At 37.6% G+C, this 11,900-nt stretch overlaps 1 protein-coding gene across 4 annotated transcripts in view; it reads left to right on the forward strand.

Moving 5' to 3' along the window:
• Positions 1 to 3,708, forward strand: part of KIF3A (kinesin family member 3A) — a 48,432-nt gene extending 44,724 nt beyond the window's left edge. For all 4 annotated transcript variants that reach the window (XM_008571639.1, XM_008571640.1, XM_008571641.1 and 1 more), the window contains 2 exons: positions 272 to 396; positions 2,823 to 3,708. In XM_008571639.1, the coding sequence (XP_008569861.1) occupies positions 272 to 396; positions 2,823 to 2,871 (174 nt within the window). In that variant the 3' untranslated portion in view covers positions 2,872 to 3,708. The remainder of the gene's footprint in view (positions 1 to 271; positions 397 to 2,822) is intronic.
• The last annotated feature ends 8,192 nt before the right edge of the window (positions 3,709 to 11,900 follow it).

The raw sequence follows: 11,900 nt of genomic DNA on the forward strand, positions 1-11,900 counted from the left end.
AAGGAAGCAGTTTTGGGGAAAACAGCAACATTTTTTTTTTTTTTTTTTTTTTTTCTATGTCTGGAAATTTATAATGTCAGGGCTCCTTATTCACCAACCTTTAGTTGAATACATTTTAGATATTGGGATTAGAAGAAGATGTCTTTAGAGATTTATTTGGTTTGTCTTCTGTGGCTTTTTTCTAGGAGTTTATTCAGTATATTAAGTCTTCCTCCAAATCTGGTTTAACTCTTTCCTATAAGAGTGCCTTATGTTTGTTTCTTTTACTTAGCCCTTTGAAGTAGACCTTTCCCATGTGTATCTCGCCTATACTGAGGAGAGTCTGCGTCAGTCTTTGATGAAATTAGAAAGGCCACGGACTTCAAAGGGAAAAGCAAGGCCGAAGACAGGGAGAAGGTAAGGACTGTCCTTGAATCTCATGTAATGAAGGCATTGAGATATTCTGATTAGATACATTTAAAGGAAGTTAAAATTTATTTAGTTAACATGATAAATATTTTAGCTGATATATTAAAAATCAAATTTCTTATGTAACGATTTGAGTGAATAAAATCTTGGTAAAGGATTAAGGTCTTCCAACTTCTGTAGCTCTCTTTATAAAAGAATATTTTTAATTTACTGTGTTCTTTCCAAATGTATATTGGATCACCTAGTGTCTTGTTTAATTCCTTAATTCCTTTTTTTTTTTTTTTTTTGCGGCTGGCCAGTGCAGGGATTGAACCCTGAACCTTGGTGTTATCAGCACCATGCTCTAACTAACTGAGCTAACTGGCCAGCTGTTAATTCCTTAATTCTTGCACTAATTTTTCCAGTGAGATGCTAATTAATTTGCCTGGTCAGACTCCCAAGGTACTGTATTCAGCTGATTAATTTTTCTGTCATAAACATCACCCCAAGAATATTCATTTCCTCACAGTCACCAGTTAAGGAAAAATTCTCTGGCCATCTTTCCCTCTCCTTTGTGTGCTGGTTTTGACTGTTGGGTAGTCTACATATAATCATCACATAAGCTCAGGGAAATCGGGATGTGGGAGCCCTGGGCTCGAATTTATTTCTTCTCTCCCTACACTACATTTAAGCTGACAGTAAGACTTTGGGGCTCATGAAATGATAGAAAATCATAGGCTTCTTTTTCCCTTATTTAAGTGAATGGGCTTTTGAGTTACATGTAGGGTGAAGTTGTATGGTTTTAATATTTTTGTGTTACATATTCTCATAGATATAACCTAACACTTATAAATTTACAATAGTTGAACTTGGGGTGGAAGGAATCAGTTGCATATTGAAAGTGTATAAATTTTTACATTCTTAGCATTTAGGCAAAGGGTTAAAAACTTTCATATGTGTGGGCCAGCCCTGTGGCGCACTCGGGAGAGTGCAGTGCTGGGAGCGCAGCGACGCTCCCGCCGCGGGTTCGGATCCTATATAGGAATGGCCGGTGCACTCACTGGCTGAGCGCGGTGCGGGAGACCCCAAGCCAAGGGTTGCGATCCCCTTACCGGTCACGAAAAAGACAAAAAAAAAAAAAAAATCACAATGTCTACTCTGAACAAAGTTAACTTGAAATAAATGTGATTTAAAATTCACATTTACAGATGTGTCAGCATGTGAAAATGGCAGCAGAATCGATTCAATGAAGATCTCAAAATAGATGTCTTATTGAACTGACTAGTCAACTTAATCTAAATCATCTAAATTTGTCACCAATGAATGAAGCAAATCAGTTCTAAGAAACCTGAGTTCCTTTTAGATCTTTTACTTTTTCACTTTTAATAGGGATATTTTTCTCTTAACTCTGCAGTTAGTAAGAAAAATGACAATGCAAGTATGATGATAAATGATAAGACAGCTGACCTCAGTGTGGGAGAAAAACAGGTAGTGGTGGGGACTGGGGCAAACTAGAGAGCAGTTCTCTCTAACATGAGATGGCTTTTATTCTGTTCCTCTTTGGTTGTGGGAATAGAGGGCTCATTGTTTCTGGATATTCTCTTTTCTAAGGAGAAGCCAGAAATCTGGATTATTTACATGAGCTCTCTGAATTTTTAGTTACTTTTGTTTTGCTTTGTGGACTTAAAACAAACAAATAAATAATTTGATATTTGGATACAGTTTCCAGAATGCTCATTTTAAAATATGTACTTTTTTTATTTAACCGAAAAATAATATGTGTGGGCCAACATTATGAAAGCCAAACCCAGCATATCTGTGTACCAGATTTAGCCTGCCATATAATGAAAACCCTAAGAAAATGATAGTCATAAATATCAGCAAATACACAGAAAAAATGGTTCATTAATATGTTGCATTGCACGTTATGTTTAACGTGATCTTCCTCATTAGAAACACATAGTTCGATGTGCTGGGCAAAATTGCAATAAACATGGTACATTAATGTAGTATTTCCATCAGTCCCTCTACACATGCATCTGTGACGTGTTGCCTCAAATGATTTGTGTCTCTGATTTTCACTGAATTCACATGCACCGTTAGCATACCCCAAAAGAGATCATCAGGGGTTTCAGATCCAGCAAGCATGCAGCCCACTTGGCCTGACCACATTGTCTGGTCCAGTTTTGGAAATTACCAACCACCCAATCCCTCACTACTCTAGCATAATGGGATAGGGTGCCTACTCTAGGTGACCTTCTCCTAGCCTGAAAGGGTCGGCATTAATTGATTACTTAACATGGTCAAAAATGTTGAATATTGGCATGTTTCCAGACTCTATGGCCACCTTGTATTTTCTACTACGTAATGTAAAGTGTTTGCATTTTAGTCTTTTAGGAAAACATTCATGCTTTCTTTTTCTCTTCTCCAAACAGAAAGCGTTCTGCAAAGCCTGAAACTGTAATTGACTCTTTACTTCAATAATGTTACAGACTTACAGTCATAATAAAAATTAGTGATATTCTCATGCCTGGAAAAAATTTTTAATTAAAACACTGAAGACTTCTGTGTAATTGCAAATAATGGAAGCTGTAAATGATGAAGTAAGATTGGAAATAGTAATTTGCCTAATAACGTTTAGTCTGTAGATATTAAGTTAATATAACATTAAAATTGTACAACTGGTGATTGTTCAAATTGTCATACTACAATTATACTGTGCAGGGAAGTTGGAGGAGCAGTTTATACTATAGAGAGTTGAGGTTTAGATGTATATGTAAATCTGTTAGCTATTTACCTACCCAACTACTGTATATTTAGATAACCAAAATTTCAAAAGAGAAAAAAAAGTATGTCATGTTTTGCACATGGAAAGTAGCAGATCAAATTATCCTATGTTGTGCTGTTATGTATGAATGTTTGGGCTGCACATCTAAGAAATGACTCTATCCTAACACTAACCTGCCAAGCCTGTTCAAATATGTTCTAGTTTTTAAACTAACACTGATTGCATTTTAAGTATGAGGTGACTGATCTTATTGATCTTCTGTAGAAAATTTTATAATTCAGCAGTCAATCTTTGCAAGTATATATGTTTAAAAAAAATGTTGAAAATGTACTTCATCTGGACCTCTCCTGACCTTTTTTTGCCATTTTGAGTTCAAATCAAACGTACATTTCTTTTCTGGTTTTGTGTTCTCTTGAACTATTGAATTGTACCTAAATATAAAGGAGCCACAGTTTCAGAAAATTAAGAAGCTAAGTACTGGTCACTTAACTTTGCCTGTATGTGTATTTTTAAAAATTCACTTTGAAATATGACTTATGGATGCTTTCCTTTGTCTGAGTTCCAAATTTTGGTGGAAATTACTCTGTATCTCCCAGATGAGAAGAGTCTCCATTTTCCAGAAAAATGCAGCTTAAGCAAGAAAAATATCTTTTAATCCGTTGCCTTTAAAACACTTTGTTTTATTTTACTTCATATATATATATTTTTTCCTTTTTGTCTTTTTTACTGACCGGTAACGGGATCGCAACCCTCGGTGTCGCGCCCGTACCGGGGACCGGCAACGGGATCGCAACCCTCGGTGTTGCGCCCGCACCACGCTCAGCCAGTGAGCGGGAACCGGTCTCCACATGGGATCCGAACCCTCAGCGGGAGCGCCATATATATATTTTTTCCTTTTTGTCTTTTTTACTGACCGGTAACGGGATCGCAACCCTCGGTGTCGCGCCCGTACCGGGGACCGGCAACGGGATCGCAACCCTCGGTGTTGCGCCCGCACCACGCTCAGCCAGTGAGCGGGAACCGGTCTCCACATGGGATCCAAACCCTCAGCGGGAGCGCCGCCGCGCTCCCAGTGGCGCACTTCTCCAGTGCACCACCGGGCCGGCCCTACTTCATATTTTATATAAAGAAAATATTCTTCCTTGAATTTCTTCTATTGATTAATTCAGTTAGACCACATTCCTCAAAAAATAAAAATTATGTTCATTTTGTAGTAAAATAAGTTGTAATAGAATTATTTGTTCTTTTATTGGCTGGTTGTTTACAAAATTTTTATTTTTTTGAAAGTTATTCTAGTCCTAAACCACTTAATATATCTTTTGTGGGTTTTCAAATTATGTAATCAGCCCTCAAACACATTGATTGTAAAGGTTTGAGACTTCACAAGTTAGTATTTATTAAATTAATATTATTTTAATAAGTTTGGTTAAATATTGGTTTATAAATTACAAAGCTGTGTGTGTATAGAGTAGGGGTGAATGAAGGTGGAATATTGTTGAGGTGGTGGTAAAAATGTGTCCATAAATTTAAAGTACATTCCAGAAGTACAGTACTAAATGTCCTTTGTATGATGAGTATTTTCTAGGTAATTAGAATTGCATTTCCTGGCAGCATTTTTTTTGTAGTATGTAAGGTAGTTAGAAGTTTATAACTTTACTCTATGGGGCATTGTTTAGGTACTGTGAAGACTTGAGGCGAATATGTGTCTTTTAAAAGCTTTGTGTGAGCAGAATACCTTGGTAATTATAAAATGTTTTTGAGTATGCACATTTAACTTTGTTAGTAATTACAGAAATTTTAATTTCACAAAGTAGAAAAAAAAGATCAATGCTGCTTCTTTTTAAACACCCATATTTCTAGCCTTTAACAATTCAGTTAATAAGAAAGGAATAACTTTAGCTTTAAAATATTATAGAAATTTAAGCCAGTATGTTAGATATCTTTTCTATCCTACCCACCACAATAACAAAAAGAAATACATAAAGAGTCAAAATATTGAGAAATTTTTAAAATAGGCTGCTTTAGCAATTAAAAAAAAATTGTGCTACAACTGATTATACCAGATGGACATTAAGTAGTCATCTTATGAAATACCAAAATTATATATTCAAGGCAGGCCTGAATATCCACATGAAAATATGGGACACTGACTTTAGCTCCAATTCATTTAGCTCCAATCATAGCATTTCTGTGGTTTCTTCACATTTTTGGTGTCTATGTCCATAAATGAAATCTTTTGTAACTTCAGTGTTAATTTCATGAAAAGGTATAGATGAACACTTGCTCATTTTTGAAATAAGTGTGCAGAAATGAGTGGCACATATATATATATGTAGGTTATTGAATGAGTATTCACTTTTCCCTTTTATTTAAAAAGTAATATTTATTTATTAACAGAAGCATTGGTAGAATGTTATTGGTTTATAGTATGTTCTTTAACAAACCCTGTAATTACATATACTAATAGTTAGGATATTAAGATATAACAGTGTTCCCCATTTTTGTTTAGATTTTTGTAAAGTATAATATTAATCAAGTGGGTGGGGGGGATCTTTCATCTCTCTATATGTTTGTCCAAATAGAATCCATTTGAAAAGCTATCTCATTTATTTTCTGGAAAAAGGGAATTTTTTTTTACAGCAAGAAATTTAAGATTATTTTGGGGTTGCTTTTGGGGTGGTACTACTTAATCTGTAGTATGTTTTTAAAATTATGATTATGGTTTTGGGGTTGATTTTTGTTTTGTTTGTTTTTTATTTATTTTTAGTCTGTTTTACCCCTCTACTCTTACTTCAAAAGTCCCTGTCTTTCCTACAAGGCTGTGAATTAAGCAATGGGTAGAGTTTACATTTAAGTACACCAGAAGTCTGCCCAATTTCTTAATGTATACATTGTTTTCCTTTTTAATTATCCTTTGTTCTTAAAATACTAGAAGAAAACATAGATCTTTCTAGTGCCTTTGAACTTATACCATAGTCTGACTAATTTAAATCAATAACTTAAACAGCATTACTACAATACTGTATGTATACTGGTCAAAATCACAACTTGTACAATGAGTTTGTTGTATTAGTTTCAAAAGCCACATTTTCATTGTATTTTATGTATAAACTATTTGTTCAAGTTGTATATATCAATATTGTATGTATCCGTGCAGCATGATTAAATAAGAAATAAAAATCTTTTACCTAATGCCTATAGTAGTGGTCTGCTTCTTTTCTGAACTATTTTTGTGTTTACTTCCATCCTGATATTAATGAATGGGTTCTTTGTGTTTGGCATCTCAATTTTGTATAGTTAAGAGAGGCTTATATAATTTCACACCCAAAAACTCTTAATGTTATGGGTCTTTTAAACAGAAATCATCATGAAACAAATTTGGAAGAAGTGTTTTAAATATGCTTCTTTTCATTGATAAAATTTATTTTCACCAGAATATTTTTATCCGTGTTTTGTTATCCTTTTCATTAGGTGTTTGAGAACAGAAACTAGTTCTCAGGTCATAACTTAAAGAAGTGTGCGTGTATAATGTATCCCACTAAAAGGTAAGAGTAAACATTGCTTAGTGGGAACAATACCATGATCTCATTCAAAAACTCTTCATAAGCTTAAAGTATCTTCAAAACAATAACATTGCTTGGATTATTGTTAATCATATTTTTTTTTTTGACAAACATTGATTACCAGGCACTATGCTAGGTAGCCTTAAGAAATTCAAAGTGGACATTGAGAAATTTTGATTTGTCAAGTTTTTTTTTTTTTTTTTTTCCTTTTTGTCTTTTTTCGTGTCCGGCAACGGACCGCAACCCTCAGTGTCGCACCCGTACCGGACCGGGACCAGCAACGGGATCGCAACCCTCGGTGCTGCGCCCGCCCCTTGCTCAGCCAGTGAGCGGGAACCGGTCTGTATGTGGGATCCGAACCCTCGGCGGGAGCGCCACCGCGCTCCCAAGCGGCTCACTGTAGCAGTGCGCCACTGGGGCCCTGTCAACAAGTTTTGAAAGACTTTTTTAAAATTGTGCTTTTTGCATAAGAAAAGAGACTTTCCTGGCCATTCCAGGGCTTTCTGTCTTCCTTTTCCCAACTGCTATCTTGTGTAAAATTCCTGTATGTGTGTAATTTGAAATTAAAGGCCTGCCATGGCATAAGCAAGGTAATAAATAGTGCTGCCTTTGCACCTCTATCCCTTTTCCCCAGTTATGTTTGGGAGCTGTGATATCCACTTTCATCAAGCAATACCACTAAGGTGCTCCCTTAGGAAACCTATTACTGACTGAGTTGCCAGAGTGCTGCTAAGGATATTGTCCATCATATCATGTCATGAAGACCTCAAGAGAAATCTCTTTCAAAGCTAAGTACCAGCCTAAGGGGCCATTTTCCTCCCTTATGAATAACAAGAATGTGTTTTTCATTTTGCTTTGGCTGACAGGACTGTAAAATCTGATGACCTGCTTACCTATAGTCTGTTTTCCTCTGGATCACTATTTCCTACTCCCTTTCTTCTTAAGTCGTAATAATATTGTTATTTTATATCAACCTTTGCTAATAAATCACTTTCTTTTTTTTTATTTTTATTTTTATTTTATTTTATTTTTTTAAATTTTATTTTGTCGATATACATTGTGGTTGATTAATGTTGCCCCTTACTAAAACCACCCTCCCTCCTCCCTCTCCTCCCTCCCCCCAAAAAATGTCCTTTCTGTTTGCTTGTCTTATCAACTTCAAGTAATTGTGGTTGTTATATCTTCTTCCCCCCGCCCCCAGTTTTTTTTTTTTTTTGTGTGTGTGTGTGTGTGTGTGTGAATTTATATATTAATTTTTAGCTCCCACCAATAAGTGAGAACATGTGGTATTTCTCTTTCTGTGCCTGACTCGTTTCACTTAATATAATTCTCTCAAGGTCCATCCATGTTGTTGCAAATGGCAGTATTTCATTCGTTTTTATAGCTGAGTACTATTCCATTGTGTAGATGTTCCACATTTTCCGTATCCAATCACTTTCAATCTATTTTTAAAACAAGGTAGTATACAAATAAATAGACTACAGTTAGCCTGTGCCTTACAGGAACAGTTAAAGCATTTCTGAAGCCACAGACTAAACTTAAAGCGAGCTAAAGGAGCCTTCCAAATGCGTCTGTTATAACATTATCTGAATTTCTCATTCTTAAGCTGTTTCATTTGCAAAGCAAATCAGGTATTCAGTCCTCCTTCAGAAGTTGAACAAATGTGTGGGAAAATGACTATGAAGAGGCTACTTCAAAAAGAACCTGTTTCCTCTCAGCACTTGTCTTGGGCTTCCTGTGACCCAATCTTCAAGTTACTTTTATCAATGTTATCAGAACATCAGATTGTCTTACCCAAACATGTTTATGGCTCTGACTAAAGAATATGACAGATCAGACATTCTTCCACACCTGCTCTCCTCCCCCATCCCTTTTTAGAGGGCTGGGGAAATTTTAGCTTTTAATCAAAGACTTTATTTCTCCAGCAGCACAAAGGAATTTAACTGGGACTTTACAACTGAATAAAATATTTCTCAGTGTTGATACCAATCTTAGCAAGAGGATATTGCCTAACCCAACCTAAAAGTACCAGAGTCATTACAGAAATATTATGTTGGCCTTGATTTCTATTCAACCATGAGTTATGCCACTCAGTCACCAGGTGCCCTGTTTTAAGTGTATCTCTTCTGCGGTAGCCCATTATGTTCTGCATGGACATCTCTTTTGTATTTACTGCATACCTGCACTGTGTTGGATAGAACGTCCTTGGGAACACAGAAATGCCCAGCCCTCGCAGAAGTCACAGCCTCGCTTAGGAGGGAGAGGTGGTCACGTAAATGGAGAATGGTGGTGCAGCATCTTGACGGCTGTGGTATAGGAGGGTGAATGGTGAGCTGCCAGGTACAGCTTTCTTCTGTTGCAGCTAGAATGGTGCCTAACATATGTCCACCTGTCCAAAAGGTCGGAAAAGGCTTCTTCTCAGGGGAGGTGCTATTTACGGTCTTAAAGCAGTTCAGATGGGGAAAGGCATTCCAGGTAGAAGGAATAATGTGAGTTTGGATGCCATATGCAGAGTAGTATGCTTGAAGTAGGGCAAAGGGGATGGGAGCAAATGAGCCTGAAAAGAGATAGGCTAGGATCCTATTGTGAAAGAGTTTTCTGTAAGCAGTGGAAAGCCACAGAAGGATTCTAAGTGGGTCGCTCAAACTATTTGTGTTTTAGAAAAACAATTGCTGGAAAGATTGTGAAGGATTAGATGGAGGGAGCAAGACATGACTGCTGGGAGAGCAGATGATGTACACAACTGTGTCCTGGAGGCTGAAATACTTATTAGCCAGAGGAGCTAACTCCTCTTTTCTCAGCTGTTTCTCTTGCCCTTGTGACTGATATAGATGGGAGAGCAAATGAAGCTTTACTTCTCTTTGCTCATGTTGCCTAGCAGGTACTCAGGTGTGCAGTGAGCACACAAAAACATAAGAGCATAGTTTTCTTTAGTGTAACGCTAGCTAATAGGAAAAAATAGACAGCTTAGAGACTAAAAATTCTACTAGGTAGAAGTTACCAGGAAGGATGATTAGAAGAGTGGCACTTAAGAAAGCTAAGGAAGAATGTCTGGGTGCTTAGGGCAAAAAATCCCGTTCAGGAGATGCTGGGCATAACAGCTAACTAGAAGATTTTAGTACCCCACTTGGGAATGGAACTCCAGCCTGATAAATTGAACCCAGAAATCAGCTCCCAAACTAGAGAAAGTGCCTGTCTTGCCCTCAGTGGAAGTGGGTAGGAACTGAGAAGCTAACGTTGTGTTTTGAAAGGCCAGGCTGTGCCTTCCTCCATAAGAAAGCTTTACATCAAACTTTGCCTTGAGATTCCCCATCCTCAGATGATTTGGGCATTCTGAGAGGCCTTCTGAGATGACTTGTGGACAAGGGTGAAGGAGAACTGAGGGCAGGGTCAATGGCATGGACAGACCAATTGTAAGACCGGCCTAAAAGCATAATTTTTACTTGATGGGAAGGCTCATCTCGCAAAGACCAGGAGGCACAGAGATCGATGCAAAAGCAAGAGGTTTTTATTTCCGGCATGCTGGAGGTCGCCCCGTTTTCAGGACAGGAGTGGCCCCGAGGTCTTAACTCCAGCATCTTTTATACAGTTTGGTAGGCAGGCTTTGGTAACAGGCTGGGTTGTACGCTGTTTATTGGCCACTTTAAGCAATTTTTAAAACCATTGGGCTTTTAGCTTTTGGCGGGCAAAGGAAAGACTGAGGTATTGACCAACGGTCCACCCCCCCTCTTTCCTCCCTTGGTGTCCAAAGATAAGGTGTCATGCTGTTCCTGCAATCAGGTGAGCATACTCCCTTCCTGGGACAGGGTGAACTTTGGGCTCTTTGGAAAGTCCCTTCCCCCTGGCAGCGGAAAGTCCTAATCTTCTGGCGACGGAAGGTCTTAAGGCACCTGGTAATGGAAGGTCCTAAGTATCTGGTATTGTTTACCAAAAAGGTTGGGGGTTATCTCTACTTCCACACAATAACGACAAGAGAGCCCCTGTTGCATTTTTACCAGAAGCCAGCATTTCTTATCGTAGCCCAAGAGTGTTTCAGTAAGAGCCATAAATTCGAGCCAAACATTTTTTTCCCATTAGTTTATCCAATAGATATTTATTACCTACTAAATACCAGTTAGAAAATATCTGTTCATCTGCAAAAGGTAGGGGTAGCTGATACCCAGGAGGGAGAGGTTCAGCCTTTGCTGTCAGTGTTACACATTTCATCTGTGGACAAGAGGCATGTCCCATGAAACAGGCACGGCTGTGGCTACGTTTCCTAAATGAATGTCCTTAAATGACAAGCATCTTAGCTTTCAGTTAATCCTGAAGTTTCTTCAGTCACTCTTTTCATGTGTGTTCTCTTCAGTTTGTGCTCTCATTCTCTAGAAAATTCAAAGGCTTATTGTTTGGTGGTTCCATCTGGAGTCCAGGACTACCTGTCTGGGAGTAAATAGGAATGTTAGTGGCATCTTGATCATCAAAGCTTATCTTACAACAGACCTGCCTAGAGCCTGCATTCATCCTTTCTACAGCCTGTTCTAAATCTTTCTTCCTGACAGCCTTTCCTTTATAGTCCTGACCTCATACACAAGCTATAACCCACAACTCATATCCTGTGGCAGACTACAGCTCACATTAGCCATTTAATGCAAATGCGTCTCAATCAAAGAAGAAAGGAAATTAAAATTTTCAGTGTCTATCTTCTCCCATTGGCCTTAGTTACTTTTTGCCCTTGGCATACTGGTATTTTATGTGGGCAGGGTGAAACTGGCTGTGGTCAGGGTGAGACTTTAAGCTTTTGATTTATTCCCTTATTTTGAAAGGGTTAAAAAGATGTTACATATTTTGGTATAATTTTAGTAGTAGTATTAATTTTTGTCATGTGTAAGTGAGGATGAAAAGAGTGCTCAATGACTTACTAGATCCATATTCTTGCAGAGAACATGTCTTCAAAAGGTGAGTCTTGATGACTTGACACTTGGTTTGGTTTGGTTCCCTTTTAATATCTTTTAGATAACAGCTTTATTGAGATATAATTCACATACTGTAACATTCATTCTTTTAAAGTGTACAATTCAGTGGGTTTTAGTATATTCATAGAATTGTGCAACCATCACCACTATCTAATATAAGGGCATTTTCATCACTCCCAAAAGAAACCCCATGCCCATTAGCAGTCA

Source organism: Galeopterus variegatus, unplaced genomic scaffold (assembly GCF_000696425.1).
Source record: "Galeopterus variegatus unplaced genomic scaffold, G_variegatus-3.0.2 Scaffold708, whole genome shotgun sequence".
Classification (NCBI taxonomy): Eukaryota; Metazoa; Chordata; class Mammalia; order Dermoptera; family Cynocephalidae; genus Galeopterus; species Galeopterus variegatus.